At 42.7% G+C, this 17,650-nt stretch overlaps 1 protein-coding gene across 4 annotated transcripts in view; it reads right to left on the bottom strand.

Annotated features, from left to right (window-relative positions):
• ptprub (protein tyrosine phosphatase receptor type Ub) overlaps positions 1 to 16,258 on the bottom strand; it is a 215,832-nt gene extending 199,574 nt beyond the window's left edge. For all 4 annotated transcript variants that reach the window (XM_078171863.1, XM_033640425.2, XM_078171864.1 and 1 more), the window contains exon 1: positions 15,954 to 16,258. In XM_078171863.1, coding sequence (XP_078027989.1) covers positions 15,954 to 16,023 — 70 coding nt within the window. In that variant the 5' untranslated portion in view covers positions 16,024 to 16,258. The remainder of the gene's footprint in view (positions 1 to 15,953) is intronic.
• Between the last annotated feature and the right edge of the window lie 1,392 nt (positions 16,259 to 17,650).

The following is a 17,650-nucleotide window of genomic DNA, read 5'->3' as shown; positions in this document are numbered from 1 at the left end:
AATTAGCTCAAATATTGGGCTAAATCTACTTTGGCAGAGTTTTAATTTTTGTTTTTAGCCCTGGCGTACGTTTAAGTATTGCTGTGACTTCAAACGTGTACTTACCATAAAGAATATGCAGAATTTCCGAACTCACTTTAATATGCCAACCGTTTACTTCTTTCGTGAATGCTTTGCATGCTGATTATTTAACCATTCCATCAGTATGATAGCACTATTATTTACCCCTTTCCTTACTCTAATGTGAAACTTCCTCCTTCACCTTCTGGGGCTGGAAACATAAGCCTTACTCAAAAACAAAGTATACAGAGCTAGCTAATATTAGTTCCTGTTTGTAATGTGCCCACAGATGTGCAGACGATTATTGCAATCCTTTGATACTGACGAAAACTTTAAAGCGTGAAGATTCTCAGGCAAGTCCTAGAGTTAAAAGGAGCATCTTTTTCCTAGTATTTCTAAGCAGATTCATTGACCTTCAAGGACATCTTAGATCAGTGGTTCCCAACTGGTGGGTCACAGTCCAAGAGGGACCACAAGTGGCCCGCAAACAACAAAAAACACACTTTATTTTGAAGTACAATGAATTTCCAGCATATAGGTTTTACTTTGAAGTGCTGTTTCTTGCTGTAGAGTGAGTACCTAACAGACAGCTACTTGACAGAGACAGCAAACTAGCTTGACCATATGGCCAAACACACGTATGACACTGAATGTGTTAAATTGCATGGACCAGAAATGGAAATGGAAATCTGGACCCCTTGGATGGACCAGTTGGTAACCACTGTCTTAGATGATAATATCGTCCTTTACATCCACCTGTCTGTGTTTTCAGCTTTGACTGAGTTCTGTTAGCCTCCATGAGCTGTGTCACAGCCTGTTGACCATGCTGCTACGTGGCCTCAATCAGCAGGTCCCAAACTACAATAACTAGCTTTCTACTATTTTTAGAACACTGGTATGTGCCTCTTTTTCACCTCACACTTTATCGTTGCTTCACATATCTTCCTCCAAATTTATTCTCCTTTAGCAGTATGCTTGATTTGTTTTTTTAGCTCTTTAAATTCACTCAGGAAACCTCCCTCTAATGGAGCGTTTGACCTCTGACCTCCTGGAGAAGAGGTGCTGAACCAAAATTCCACTTATTGACATCTCATTAAAATAAAAAACCCTTTATGTCTTAAGAGTAGTAACTGAAGAACTAGCCAAGGGGATTTTTCACAACTTGGCACCCCTTATAGTGTGGGTGTTACGGTTTATGACTGGTCTATGAAGCATTTTTAAGCAATTAGTTGCAATTTTTAAACCCTTTTTTATAAAGAGGGACTTGATACTAAAATTTCTCTACTTATTTTAGACAGCAAATGAGTACAAATACACAATACAGTCACCTAGACATGGGACGATATGAAAACTTTACGTCACAATCATGATATTATCCAAATAATCATCAAAATGTAGGAAAAAAAACCTTAAACATCCTGGAATCACTTTACCTTACATTCTGTGAAGAAACTATATTTTTTATTGCATAACAGAACAAATATATTTTTTGTGACACAAAAAAAACATTCAAACAATCTTAAAACACCAGGCTATTTGAAATGACCTCATATCTTTCGTATACAATATGCCAGTGAATGATTATGAATGATCTTGTGACTCTGTTGAGGCTGGTGTGTATGCAGCCTGTTTTAACAGTCTCTTTTACTGTTGGTTGTCCAGCAGTCTCTTTCCCACAGTCTGCAATAAAACCCCATAACGTTCCATCCCTACTGTCACCACTAATGAAAACCACATTTTCTACTCAGCAACTCCTGATCTTTACCTTTCGCCCACACTTCTCACATCATTCATTTCAACCAGATGGTATCAACCACAGGTGCAGACACAAGCATTTATTGGAACTACAGAAAAATCTTACTTCCCAATCTCTGGAGAAAATAACAAACGGACGGATAGACCGATCTTAAATCCTTTAGCAGGACTTTGTGGTGCCACAGGGACTCACTAGACTGCGATAAATCCTCAGTTCCATGGCCTAAGCACCGAATGAGCCTGTCCACCAGGAGCACATGTGCCTAACCAAGCCAACAGATGACCAGTGAAGCGAGGAACTCTGCTCTGAGAGGTAAAACCTTGTTAATTCATCTGCTATAATGATCTGAGCCACCATTGCATCTCCATAACCCACCACTGAGTCCAATCAGAAGTTGACTCCTGCTTTCACTAACACAGAATCAGACGCTCGCTTCCTATCCAGCTGGCTCAGACAAAGGAATTAAGAAGTCAAGTTGTCTGGGAGGAGTTTTCCTCCTTTGCTTTTCCAGTCAGGAGTAAATGAAGCCAAGTTAGCCAGACAAACACATTCCTGTCTGCCTCTTGTTCTGGCAGCGCTACGTCAGACGTGACTGAGTTAGCCCTCCATGCTGCGCAGTCCCTCTGATGGGATTAGCTCTTAAAGACTGTGGAAAACAATTCCCTGCTCCCTCTCAACAAGGTCAAAACAAAGCATTGCAGTGTCACGTCGTGCGCTGATAATTCTGCCAACTATCCACCTGCAGGAATGTTTCCAAACACAACCAGAGCTGATACCAGGAATAAATGCACGGGTTCAGTGCAAATAAGAGTAATGCGTCGAATTAGGTGGGCCATTTGATGTAACCTTTTTGTGTTTGGATAAACCTGCTCCCTACTTTGTTATTATTCACACTGGCCTGCTTCCATATCCTTTCTAAAGGGCAACAAATGGCTTCACTTGTGGTGCAGAGGCTTCAAGCATCGGGTTACCTCTGCATGCGGATCACAATAAAAGGCTGGACTGACAAGAAAGAAGCTATCTAACCATTCTCTGTTTCACATGCCAAACACCGGCTATCCATTTCAGCGAGCATGTTTCCTAAAGTATCAGGCTTTTAGTTCTGCCTTACAGCTCGTTCACTCAGTTAATGAGAACATTAATTACATTCCACAAAAATATCTCTAAAAAAAGCAAGCAAGTGTGTGTGTGCATTCACAAGAGAGATGAACAATCGTGCATGTTTCCTTTCAAAGGTGCTGGTGTAAGGCGAATACGTCTGAACACTGCTAAAATACCTCAGGGAGCTGTACAGCAAAATATTACCATTTTCTAATTAGGTTAAGACAAATTATAAAAAAAGTTTGAATGTGTGAGGAAGGAAGATAAAGCGGGAAGGTGGCGTGCTGCATGCTGTGGGTAAACAAAGCTATCTGCAGTAAAGCCTATTAGTGCAGAGCGAGGGATCTCGGCATCAACAGGGTTCCATTGTCAGTTGTCTTATTGTCACATGATACCAGTGCTAAGCAGAGTAATACCCATATTAACCACCATTCTCCTAATGCCTTTTCTCCTGTCCCCTGTGATCAGCCTACTTGCAGCCATAATCCCAGCTCTAAGCTGATTCTTAATTACCCTGGCTGTCCAGACAGACAAAGGCCAGGGCCAACCTGCTCTAAGGTCTATGACACACTGTGTACTCCGACTACTCTCTAAACACAAAACTGCCCCAAAGCTAGTTTCTACAGCTTCTTGATCTTTGCAGCACAAAGTATTTATCATCAGAAGAATATGTCCTAACCACAGTATGCTAATTTTTTCATTAGCATTTTCACACCGTGGAGGAATAAAGCAAACAAAAGCTCCATAATAATCCACATGGCTGTGATTTATGGAAGTTCAAAATGGCCAAAGGAGTTCAGCAAATATTTACATATAATCAGGTGGGAACAATCACCAATCTGCCCCCTTCCATATATACAAAACACACACCTAGGCACTCGCCAGCATGCATACAAACACTCACTTGAAAACCCCACACGCATATACACACACACACAAGGGCCAAGCAATTATTCTAATCTTCTGTTTGTGGTTTTGAATTAAGCTCTTTGTTAACGACACCCCGTGGGCTCCCAGGACATTCTTGCATATTTCTGGCTGTGAGCGAATGTGAGCCATGCAAACGGTGCTCTGCCTTTGGCTGCAGAGAGTCCACGCTATTTGAAAATGGCATGAAAGCTTTCCGTCCACATCAAGTCTGTCCAGGCTGCTCTCAAAAAGTTTGCCATTCGCATCAAAATGCCAAAAACAATAGAGGAGCGTTGAGATCTCCTCCACTGGGCACGCGCAGGCCCCTCAGGCCAGCAGCTTTACAGTAGATCACATCACAATGGCGGTGTCAGCGTTTTTGAAAAGCTCCCTTTTCCCCTGTTCCACATCACAATGTGAGACCAGAGTTTTAAGACTCATCCATGGGAAGCGTTTTCAAAAAGGTCAGATTGTCTGTGGAAGCTTAGCGCGGCCAGCGGGCCAAGAACAGATGCATTTTCAAACGTATCCGCATTAGTGTGGACATGGTCTTTGCCTGACTGTGGCGGGGAAGATGAAAGGCTCCTCAAACAAGGCTCCGGGTCATGTTGTTGCCCACTTCAGTTCCCACTCACAAGCCCCTCTTCTCTTGGGGCAATCACCTCCCCATTCCCTGCCTCCCCTGCGCTGGCAGACCAAGTCAGGCGGCCAGCGCAGGAACAAACAAAGGTCTTTCAAACTGTTTGACGAGCTGTCTCTCAGGAACGCCAAGCAGCTCAGCAATCACCAGGAGGAGGACCCTGGAGGGCCCTGGAGGGCCCTGAAGGGCTGTGGAGCGTGCCCTGAAGGAAGGTTTGTCAATTCCACCCCACCTGGCATTCAGGTGAGCAGAAGATCACGTCTCTGGGTCTGTATAAACAGACCTGAACATCAAAGTACACATATGGGTATTATGAGGAGTTGTGTTCTACCTGTTTCTGAGCAACACAATAATAGCACAGCGATCTGAAGATAAAGGGCACATATTTTCTTGGTCAGGAGCTATCTCTCTTCATTAGCGTCCCTGCAGGACTGACTCACACACTGTCTAAATACACTGGGCAGCAAATAGAGATTCATCTCTTTGCCCTCAGGCAATTATACCACCTTGTCAAAAGAAATGAATAATAGACACAATGAATCAGCTGCTAATGAGTGACTGGAGTTGGGCATCCTGCGTACCATGACACGAGGGAAATGGTAAAGAGGAGACAACTGTGAACTGCTTGTCCCTAAAATGTCTTACAACGATAAAGTGTAACAGCCAACGGGGGAAAGGGATGGTTTTTTTTAATGAAAAAAGGTACTCACAATCCCCTGAGCAACTGCTGAAATAGCAGCATGTCAAAGTGAGGAGGATTGTGATAGGAGGTCATGTAGGATCGAAAGGAGAGTTTCTAGAGGAAGAAGACAATAAGCTGACTGTGACAGGCTGTGTTTGAGAAATCAATAGGCTCTGCTTTTGCTCTGTCTCACTTCAACACCTGGAACAGAACAAAGCGTCAAAGCTGGGCCCGAGTTCCCGAACTCTTTTTACTAACATCACTTGACAAAAGCTTTTCAACCCAACTCGCGGTCAGACACCGGCGAGCTGCTGGCATATCATAACACACTCCCATATTCTGATTATCCACTGTTTCTATTTACATTTAAATAACATGCCAGAGCAATGCCCCTGCGGTCCAGAGGAGAATAAGGATTAAATACATGCTGCAATATAAACACAAATTACAAAGCTTTTTTTTTTTTTCTTTTTGGCAACAAAACTTCCAGACTACTAGTGTCAATGTCTTCACATGAAACCATGATGAAACTGCGAGCAACAATCACGTTGTTCCGGTGAAAACCATGCAATTCCAGTTTGGGCGAATTTGATGTTTTCACATCAACTAAAGATGAACTCCTTGAAAACCCTTCTAACGTCCTCCGGCCAAAACATGTTGGCGAACATCACACTCTTGTTAATAAAAGACCACTGTGCATCTCTGCCTCCACCTTAAAGCCTCCTGACGCAGTGTATCAAAGGCGCTGCCTGTCATTACATGTGATACTTTCTAAATCAATGTTGCATCTTATATGAAAAGGTGGAGTGGTCCTCCCTGACAGTCAGACAGGAGCAGCATTGCATGTTGTGTGTTTATGAGACTCTATTGCCAGAACTGCCCAGTTACCTCTGCCCTCTGGTTGCATTTCAATACAGTACGTACAACATCAGGTCTCGGGACAACTTAACATTAGCAGTGCCTCTTGTTCACACTTGGAAAACATGGTTTTGTCTACACGAGTGTATCTTATTCTCTCTAGGTGAAGTGTGTTCCTAAGGTCATTGAGCCACGTCTTTGCTGTGGGGACTTCTTTCTTTTTCCAATGCATAAGCAGACGTCTCTTTGCAATAATGAGATTAGAGGAAAGGAAACATTGCTGAGTGTTGCTTAATTTCTGACATCATCAGACAGTCCTAGAATAATAATGAGTGCTTCTGGGTGTAACTGAATTTGAAGTATTTTAGATATTAGTTTGGAAATGGTGGTCCAGTAGGTCATAACTTTGGGACAGAGCAAAACTGTGGAGTCATGTGTCGTTTGTTAAAAGGCATCTGTCACAAGTAGGAGGAATTTCAGGGTATATACATGGCTTCAAATACTGTGCTGCATACAAGTGGAATGAGCTCCAAAAAAAATTGAAGAATTCTCTTATTTCATTTGAATAAAAAGGCTGCACTTATGTACTTGCAATCATGCTTGTAATTGCTCCTCTACCTGGCGACATCACGTGATTTGTAATAATTGCAGAGGAAGTCTGGGATCTTGACCCAGTGCAAATCTGCCATATAATTTGTCAAGTAAAAATTAAATTGAAAATTACCTACCATATTTCGCCAAACATGCCAATCAGCACAATGGTGATTTGAGGTCGTATTTAGGTTATTGCTTTCTCTGCAACTCATGTCTGCCTCTTCCCTGGTCGAGAATTATGGAGGCTGCATTGGCAATTATAAATGAAAGCTGTGACAGCATTTTGGATGAAGGAAACTCATCTTGCTACACAGCATGACGACCCATTCTGAGGAAGAGCCAGCTCAAATCCAGTAAAATGTCATTAAATTCTGGTAAAACACTACATTTGCTTATCCTGTGTGAATGCGCCGCACGGATCGCAGACGCTGTGGAGTAATTTCTAAATAATATGAGGTCCCCAGGTATAATTGCTCCTGTGCAAACAGGGCTTTAAGTATAGTCTGTCTATGTTTAAACTGTAAATATCATTTTTGTACACAGGTCTCTATTGAGAAAGAGATCCCAGTCTACCTGTTTAAACAAAGATTAAATACAAAATAAATAAAAATTAGACTTTAAAATCAAGTGCTTCATACATGTTATAGTATGTGCTCAACAGGTTTGGAATCAGTCCGTTGACTGATTTACCGCCAGCTGGCACCTGTGCTACCACAGCTGCCATGACCTACCCATAACCCACCAGCAGCAGCAGCTGTCACAGCTGAGTGTCACCGCTGTGCCATGCAACCGTGCTGCACCGAAAGGGAGACAAACGGCTTCAAATCAACAGCAAGCAGGGGCGAGCAATGCAAGGTAGACGCTGCATAACTGAGAAAATGCGGTGTTTTTTGAAAGAGCTCAGTTTTACTTAGATTTCATGCCGTGAAGGCCTCAAATATTACACTCTCCTAAATCGGCACAGTAGCCATCATCCATGCTCTGTTACACTTTAATGCTCTTCAATTTCCAATGTCCTAATAAAGTTTATGTGAAAGGGTGTCAGTCTAATAAGTGTGAGACACATCATGGTGATGAGTGTTCGGGTTCATGGCTGGGTCTCTGAGAGGATATTTCTTTGCCCAAAGGGACCGGTCAAACCAGAAATACCACCTCCCCTTAGAGAGCCGGCACCATGGCACAAAGGCAACTAAAACCTGCATCCATTACACCGCCAGGGAGAAAAACATCCTAAAGAGACTGTTTTGACTTTTAGAGGAGTGTCAGCGGTTCAGATTTCACCGAGGGGTTTTGTATGCAGACGCCTACGGGCAGCTCGACAACAGGTCACATCTCGACTCTGCAATCCTGGACTGATCCTGAACCCTGACTCCGGTGACCTGAGCATTCACTACACGCTGCATTCAAAAACAACAGAGGGCCGGAAGAATCTGGCTGTGAATATGTTGACATAGGAGAAAGGTAAAGAACTGAAACACGGCCAGTGGGCTAAATATAAACTGCTCAGGAGGCTTTCTTTCCTCTGGGTAGGGGATAAGGAGCAGCACTCGCAGCATCAGTCTTCCAGACCCACTTTTGCAGTCTGGAGCTCGCTACCTCGGGGAAGAAAACACAGGGACTGCAACTCACAGCCCTGCTTATTTCTTTGTTGGATAATTACACATCTGTGCTTGTGCTCGCAGTCTCACTCCCCTCCATATCCAGGCTGTAAACACCGGCCCATCTGCGTTGAATGATAAATTTCCCTGTCCATTATTCAAGTAAAACATATGCTTTTAAGTGATAATGAGTATAATGGTCCTGTCATTTTAGACCAGCACATCAAGAGGATATTTTGTAGCTTATTTGTAATATATACAGCCTTCTTATGGAAATGAGGCCCACTCTTTCATGTTTGAGAGGATTTCTACTTTTCCCTGTCCTTTGCTCGACACAATGCCACGAACATTTCTCTGCTGCAAACCCGACTCCTTGTGTTACGTCATGCAGGTCCTGGCTGGCTGGCTAATTCACACTCCTACATCAAACTTACAGGCAACAGACGGGACGCCACTTTGATCAAATTTAAGTAAAATGGACTTGCTGGAGTTTGAAAGATCAATACGACATTAATAACACCTGGCCGAGGGAGCCGGGAAGCCTGCACTCTGGCTGTCGCTGTGAAGTGGAAAGGAGGAGACAGGCCAAGGCAGGCTACTGACTGTAAATCTCTCAGTCTTGGCATCTTTTCCAGGGTGCTGGAAGGTCTCACAGTTACCCTGAAGAGCTCAGAGGAGCAGCAGCGGCTCCAGCCCCTGCTAGCAACAGTGTCACGAGCTGAGTCACTCTGTACTGTGGGACCTTCCATGCCTGATTTCCAGCTCTCACAGGCAAAGATGCAAATGAACAAAGACGTTCATTAGCACATGCATTCAGACAAAAATGTAAAAGCAAGGCACACGCATGCATTCTTGAGCTCCATCGCTATCAATATGCTAAAACATTCATAGCATATGACACACAGTGCATGTTTCAAATTAATAATAATAACAATTCGCTTCGAGTGGTTCCGTTCAGAGCCTGCAGAACTGGCCAGATGTGACGGCAGAGGAGACACACAGCAGAGAGAATCCTGCTTTTGAGCACTACCCTCTTCCTAACCTGCTCTTTCTCTGCTCCAGAAACATGACTCCCAACCTGCACTTGACCTTTCCGAAGAGCAAGCAATCCTTCGCCTGAGTAGGCCACGACTCACAAAGCCCTCATCCAAAAAACAAAATAGAGATGTGGCGCTGATTTAGAAACAGGATGTGATAATTAGAATGAGAACAACAGAATGATCAGCAGGATTAATTAAGCACAAACATCACAAGATATGTGTGAGCTGCAATCTAGCATAAAAGATGACTGCACACTCAGCACAGCACACCCTAAAGTGAGATGTACGCAAGAAAAATGAGACCAGCTCGAGGTGGCTTCTGATTGGACACACGCTAGGCTTAGGCAATTGGAAAAAATATGTATGTGATTGGCTGAGTACATCACTGGTATATTTTGGGCGATTTTTGTCTCTTTTTTTTCAGTCTGCCTCCAAAAAACTAGTGAAAGCTGCTGCTTAGAGCAGTGGTTTTCAAACTTTGTGTGCCCAACGCACACCAAAGGGCAAGCAAAATCTCAAGGCACACCTGTATTTATATCTGTGCACCATAGCTTCTATAACGTGTGTTATCACTCTTATCACAACATAAATCAATAAAAAAAAAAAAAAAGTTTTTCTTTCAGTGGCAGGTCGCCTTTGCTGATGCTTTGATGTAATTTGCTCCGTACAATAAAGCAATCCATTGTCCCACTCACGGCTTTCTCCTTTTGAATGTTATCATCCCTCACACTGGCTGCCAATCGGGGCTTTTGATGTGTCACACACTTGGAATTCCCCTGAGCGAACAGCAACAAATAGGTTCCCTATACAGGGTTTTTCTTTTAATCAAATTTAATTACATTTTTTAAATTAAATTAAATTTGCCTCTTTATTGAGAAGAGGCAAATTCAACATACTGATAAAGTCAATTAAAAATTCATTCTTAACTTTTTGTATAGGCCCACTTGAAATTTCAACACCTGGATTGGCATCACAGCACACCAGTGAAACTAATATGAACCAAGATTCTGTTAAAATGACTTCAGAAAAATATTTTAGTGCACTGTTAAGCTGTAATACAAGAATTTGTAAACAGGAAGGGGGCGTCATACTGTTTCCTGTACAGGCCAAATGAAGGCTTAAAATACTAAGATCAAACAGTGAAACTAATATGAACCAAGATTCTGTTAAAATGACTTAAGAAAAATATTTTAGTGCACTGTTAAGCTGTAATACAAGAATTTGTGAACAGGAAGTGGGCGTCACACTGTTTCCTGTACAGGCCAAACGAGGGCTGAAAATACTGAGCTCAAACGGTAAAACTAATATGAACCAAGATTCCGTTAAAATGACTTCAGAAAAATATTTTAGTGCACTGTTTGGTTGTAATACAAGAATGTGTGAACAGGAAGTGGGCGCCATACTGTTTCATGTATAGGCCAAACGAAGGCTGAAAATATTGAGATTACAGTTAAAACAAGCAGTGCTGCAAGACTCTTTTTCTGTGTTGTCTATTTCTCACCTCAAATGTTTTCAAAACATATTCAAGGCAATTTATCACTGGCTAGCCGCCATATTGTTTCCTGTGTCAAGATGGTCAAGTTGCATTACGGCAGCCACCAGCTGGAGTGTTAATTGGTCCAGTGTGATGCAGTGCGTTCTGAAAATTGTAGGTTTTCTACCTCTTGAGCGAAAGCAAATGCCACAGCTCTTTTTCTCTGTATTCTCTGGTCATGCAGCACCAATTTCAAAAGCATTTGCGTCTTTATACTGCACAGGCAGCCCCGTTTTATGAGAGGACCATCTTTCCAGCAGTGAAATACTTATTTAAGCTCGTCTCAAGTCTCATATCAGCTATTGCTGTTGTTGGGCTGACAGTGACTGGTTGGAAATTTTTAACATATCGCTCAATTCTAGCACGCACTTCCCATGTTAAGGCGCACCAATCACGGCTCTTGGCATTAAGCAGAATTCTTTGAACATATACACTAGATGGATGTGTTTCATCTTCCAGTCTTGTGAGATGAGTATGTGAGCCAATCGGGGGCTGGCTCTCCTCCACATAGCCCCACATTACAATAGATCAGAGACAGAAACTGGAAGCGGCGTGCTGCAGAGCAGAGGACTCCTCTCATCAGCACCCTGTTTAATCACTCACTCGAGTGCTGAAGGCAGAATGGACACACGAGCCCAGCAAAAGTCCTGCTGCGGCCTCAGCCGAAAAACAAAACACCCTGACAATGTATCTGAATAAATCCCTCTGTCCGTCTCAGCTTCTCCCTCTGAAAATTCTCTCCCCTTTTCTCCTCCTCCCCAATCCCCTCCATCCTTGTTGCAAAGTTTTCCATCTGCTCTCTGAATTACTGCCCGTGATCCCGCAAAGATGGAAATCAACCAGTCTTTTCAGGAGTCTGATTTAGGCCCAATCCCTACCGCCCCTCACCCTCTATCCACAGATGGTGGCCTGGCTCCTGCAGGGAACACTTCCACTTTGTGGATCTGATGCAACTGTGTGGTACGAGGCAACATTTTCTACATGGTGGTTACATTTTTTTTTTTTCCCCTGCAATAACTCACAAATGCATCTCAGGCTTTTTCAGACGCCTATTATAGTGAAGCCATATACTGGATTCTCAAAAGCCAATATGCAAATGTATGTCATTTGAATTGGTGCAGCAAGCACACAGAAATGGTGTCAGGAGGATTCTTTTGAAGAAATGTGTTTCACGCTGACAATTTTGGTCGTCTAATAAGTAGATTTGTCCACTTTTAAGTAGAGCCTTCTCTATAGCCTTTTATTCTCTGAAGTGTTTTTCTTCTGTCTGTTTCCTGCATGTATCAGTGCACCTGTTAATGCCAGGGGCGGATAATGAGATAATAGGCCCCTGGGCACAGATATGCAAAGGGCCCCACCACTTCTCCTACATAGGAGCAGTTTTGTGTCTCTTTGTTGTCCTTGTGCATCTTTTCTGTGTTTTTTAATCATTTTGTGGTCATTTTGTCTCTCCATGTGGTTGTTTTATATCATTTTACAGTCGTCTGTGTCTCTTGGAGGTAATTTTATGTCTTATTGGGGTCATTTTGTGTTGCTGTAAGGAAATTTAATGTCTTTTTTGGTTGTTTTATGTCTCTTTGTGGTCGTTTTTGGTCTCTTTGTAGTCATTTTGTTTCTCCATGTGGTTGTTTTGTGCCTTTTTACAGTCATTAGTATCTCTTGGACGTAATTTTGTGTCCACTTGGGGTCATTTTGTATTGCTGTAAGGACATTTGATGTGTTCTTTGGTTGTTTTGTGCCACTTTGTCGTCATTTTGAGTCTCTCTCTGGTCAGTACGTGTTAATTTGAGTGACATTTTGCAAGTGAAGGCCAAGGGGACCCCTGACACTCTGGGCCCCATGAGGCTGGTAGGGCTGTTCAGTAATTCATCCAGGGTTGATGCCTGTATATCTGGGCGGGTTTTGTCTAAAAAATATCAGAAAATAGCAAAAAGTACCCAAGATGAGATCTTCGCAATGATATTCAGTTTGCTATCATGTATGACAAAGAAAAGAGGAAGTAGGCACAGATATGCAAAGGGCCCCACCACCTCTCCTACCTTTGAATCTCTTTGTAGTCATTATGCAACTGTTTCTGTGGTTCTGTCTGCAGTTGTTTTGTGCGTTTTTACAGTCGTTTGTGTCTCTTGTCTGTTTGAGGTAGTTTTGTGTTCCTGTAAGAATATTTAATGGCTTTTGTGGTTGTTTCGCATCACTTTGTGTCACTTTCTGGTCACCATGTGTGAATTTGGGTGACATTTTGCAAGTGAAGGCCAAGGGGACCCCTGACACTTTGGGCCCCAGAAGCATATGCCTGGTAGGCCCATTTATTCAGGTACTTCATCAAGGTTTAATGCCTGTATATCTGGGCGGGTTTTGTCTTAAAAAAAAAAAAAGTCTGAAATAGCGAAAAATGCCCAAGGTGAGATGTCTACATGCCTTGTTTTGTCTGAGTAGTAGCCCAAATCCTAATGATATTCAGTTCACTATCATGTATGACAAAGAAAAGCACAATTATGTAATGATCAAAATGCTGTTGCAGCTGTAATTCCTTGACGCTTATACGTGCAAGTGGTCCTGTGTTACATTTCCCAGTGATGGTTACACAGTGTCAACTTGAAGCCCTGACATATTACTCATTCCAAACCATGCTCTAACTAGACGGTCTAGGCTTCACAGTCCTTTTCATCTGGATCCAAGTGTTATCTTAGCCACTGAAATAGGCAAAAAGGATATTCTGCCTTAACTTTAGATCAAACCGGGAAATGAGTCATGAGACACAGGATAATTACACCACTCAGCTGACAACATTTGCTGCTAATAGAGGAGACAGATGGTAAGTGAACATTCATTCAATTCCCATGAGTGACAACAGAGGAGTGAAAGTGTCACATTGGGTTTTACAGCATAAAATAAACCCAACACATAGAGCTACACCCGGAAACTGGACTTTCATGTTCATAACATCTTTGTGTCTGAGAAAATATGATGCGAATGTGATATTTTCTTCCTCTTATCAACCCCACTACAGTCAGCCCAGTTCAGCAGAGAGCCTCTATATTTCATAGCCTCTAATAATTTCACTTCCCCCTGAACTGACAGCCTGGACAGACAGCAGCATAAGCAAGAAAGAAAATATGGATCACATCTAGTGAAAAAGGCGAGAAATCCCCAACGGAGTGCCGAGCGTTAACTGTTATTAAGCATTCAAGGTCAAGGTGTGATCTTCACACAATCGGAGCAATAAGTAATCAGAGGAGACTCTCTGAAGACTGTGGGAGTCCAGGCTGTGTTTATGCTCCTTAATTTCCTCCTATAGGATGTAGGCAGGTGCGGAAGCATGAAGGGAGTCAGGCCAAGGGGATCAGAAGGCACAAAAACTAGCAGCGTTCACTATTAGCTGCTAATGGGAGGGTAAGCGCGCAGATGGTGAGGCTCGCAACACCCCAGTTAACAAACTAAAAAAGCTCCACCATGTAAATTTCTGTTGACAGCCGTAGTGGAGCGTCGCTGTTCCATTCAGCTCTTTTAATTACCTGTGTGTGTGTGTGTGTGATTTAATCCTTCATATGTCTCAGCCCATTCCTCTTAATGATCTGCTCCATTCAGCTCTCGACAATACACATTCTGCTTGCATGCCTTCGTTGTTGTTGCTGCTTGTTGCAATGAGTTCTGCATGCAAGTGTTAGAGTGAGCATTCCCTCTAAAAACAGAAGCACTGCCAGTGAGAAATACAAATATTAGCCAAATTCCAATGAACCAAGTCAAACAATCTCAACACGATCAGGCTTTTTTTATCCAACATGCATGTGGCAAACACTGTGCCGCATAGCTATACAGCGCTGAAGCAGACTGCAGTGTAAATGTTATCAATACTGCGGCCTAATTACCTCGGTTTTATCTTCTACAGGGGTAAAATCATGCATACATATACATAATGTGTGTGGTGTGTCAAGGAGACAAAGAGACTCAAACAGGCCTTTTTAGCCTTCAGACAAAAAAAGAAATCTCAAAAAATACAGCACTGTAATTACATTGCATAAATGATGAATAGATTCAGGGAATAAAAGCAGATTTTTTTTCAAAACATGAATGTGAATGAATATGAAAGGGTCTGTGTCATGTGTCATTCCTATAAAAGATATTTATTTTTACCACTCTGCCTCTGTCTCCTTCCATCTCTCTGATATGTGCCTGATTGTCACAATTGGAGAGGTTTTTTTATCCTGCCGGATGATGAAAATGGAATGGGAAGAAGTCAGAGTATATTCCTGCACAAAATGTGATCTAACTGCATGATTTTGTGCCTTTAATGTGAAAAATCTAGCTCCTTGGACAGACACAGTGCAGGAGAGAGGACTTCAGAGCTCAAATGTGAGCATGCATGTCTTCTACAGCTAGACAACCCAAAAGACCAGAGGCAGCTAAACACATCAGGAGGAAAAATCCAGCAGCTTTGAGAATGAGACTGTTTCCCCACAGTGTTAGCCTGCACCTTTGGGATCATCTAATGAAAATATGGTTTCAGAAATCACTATGCATTACAATGCCACAAGCCTCATTAAGATGTAAACTTTCAGGGAGTCAGTGTGTGTACACAACTGTGTAACCCAGCGTCTGTGTGGAGCAGCTCCAGGTTTTGGTCTATGGATGTCATCACAGATTGGTTCAAGCTGTCGGGATTTGGAAGACTCGTGTTCACAAATACGGAGGAAATTGCCTAAAGGTCGTGGGAGCGTCGTTAAGTCTGCTCTAAGGGGAGCATTTCTCGCTTTTAATGAAGTGATTTCTAACTTTGGATCACACCTTTAAGGCTACCTGGCGCCGGAGCAGGAGCAAGAAAAGCAGGAGCAGCGTAGCGCAGGAGATTGTGCTGTTTTGGGAAATGGGAGCTTTCCCCCCTGAGCAACCAGACGCAGTCCTCCAACATAACCAACATTTCTCGCAGGAGTCTGGCACTATGAAAACTTTCAGCTCACAAAGTTGTGAAAGAATTTTTTATTTAATGCCGGGAGGATTAACATTGTGCCATTAGTAAGTCATGGGAAGCAGCAGTAAGCCGCAGATAAACGTGTTAGGGGAAGGGGGCACAAAGTTGGCACCTTCACCAGACTCGCTCCGCTTTCGCTTTCAGTGGAGTTTGATCCATATGTAGAAACTTCCCAACTGCGTACAGGGGATCGAGATGAATATGCGCCTTACCTGTTGGCCCCTCGATGCCATCGGCGTAGATCTGAACAGTCAAAATGAGCAGAAAGGCGCAGGTGTTCATCGTGTAGCTGTTTTAGTCCACTTTAAATGTGCAGGAAGAAATCATGTCTTTCACTCCGTGAGGTCCGGGCGCGCGAGCAGCAGAGCCGAGCCCATCTACTCCCCCAATTCTCACTGAGAGGAGTTTCGGAGACACTGAAGGAGACAGGGCAGAGCTAGTTCTGCAAACTGACGTCAGGGTAAACAGTTCAGAGGAGAGATTTCTTTCTCAAGCCCACTTTCCTCCCCAGCCTCCACTTCTTCGGTGATACAAAGTATGAGCCGGGCGCCTCCAAGCGGCCGGAGACGGTAACGACACTGTGGTATTCAAACGTCGGCCAAGCAAAGCCCCAGACTGTGTGTGTGTGTGTGTGTGTGTGTGTGTGTGTGTGTGTGGGCTGCTTCACTTGTATCTGTGTGGGGACCGTGAGGAGTTTCAGACGTGGAGAGTGAGGACATGTTTGGAAAGGGTGGATATTTTGCCCCCTCCTCACCTCATCAAAGGGCTGTTTGAGGTTTTAAACTGTATTTTAAGGTGAAGAAGAATTAGGCTCAGGTTTAGGTTAGGTATGTGGTTGGGATCTGAGAAAGGACAGTGGCAGACCTTCCTTTAGGTGACGGGAGGAGGGTGCCAAAATCCCCCCCTCAGAGGCTACAAGTGATGGTGGAGCGAAGCCATGAGAGCCTTTGTATATCAAACACAAGTTTGCATAAAAAAATAATAAATAAATAATGCTCATAGTCAGTCTCCAGAAGGGATACCACCTCAGTTCTTGGCAATGCATTTCACTTTTTCATCTTAATGTGTTTATTGGTGAGTAATCATCACTATCAGAAAATGCTAGAAAATGCACTGAAGAATGTGGAGAGCATTAAAGACAGAAAAAGAAAAAAATGAAATGGCAAAAGCCATTCGGAGCACAGTACACAAAATAAAAAACGAAATTTGGAAATATGCCCATGCCGATTTCTTGTCTTTTTGTTTTATATAGCTAATTGTGTATTTGCATTGATTTCTCATTACCTCTTCTTCTTGTTTGTAATAAATTCAATAAATATGGTAGAAAAAAGTGATATGATAATAATACGTTTTTATTCGGGGGGATCGGGGTTCGAGGGGGTTGCTTTCCCAGGGCGCTGGATGTGCTAGGTGCGACACTGGGTTAGGCACAGGTGTAGATTTTTGCACTTGTGTGTCCCCCCTATTTAAAAGGGGGCAGTGCAATTAAATAAATACACATGGTATTAAAATACCTGAATTAGCCAAAAGGTTATTTTTGACCTGTAGTATCTTGGCCAAGATGTTACACAAGGCTACCTAAAATACAACAAAGCATAAAAAAAGAGAACAGTGCATACAGTTAAAAAGACTTCTCTGAACACATCAACAAGAAATGATTTCAACATGATTTTTTAATCACAAGAATGTAATGATCATCAAATGTATGATTCAGTGCTGAAGCCTGAGGCAAAATTGATGCAATATAAAAGGTCATGCAATTTTTAAAAGTACCGGAGGCAGTAGTGACATATCTCCATATAGAACAACACTGCAACACCAGCAGGACATATCATTAGCAGCAGCAGAAAAGAGTTAAGTGCTTACATGTGTATGTATTAATCATCCATTGTTTTAATTGATTACTGAA

This window comes from Epinephelus lanceolatus, chromosome 10 (genome assembly GCF_041903045.1).
Source record: "Epinephelus lanceolatus isolate andai-2023 chromosome 10, ASM4190304v1, whole genome shotgun sequence".
Taxonomy (NCBI): domain Eukaryota; kingdom Metazoa; phylum Chordata; class Actinopteri; order Perciformes; family Serranidae; genus Epinephelus; species Epinephelus lanceolatus.
This window is presented reverse-complemented; position numbering and strand designations above follow the sequence as displayed.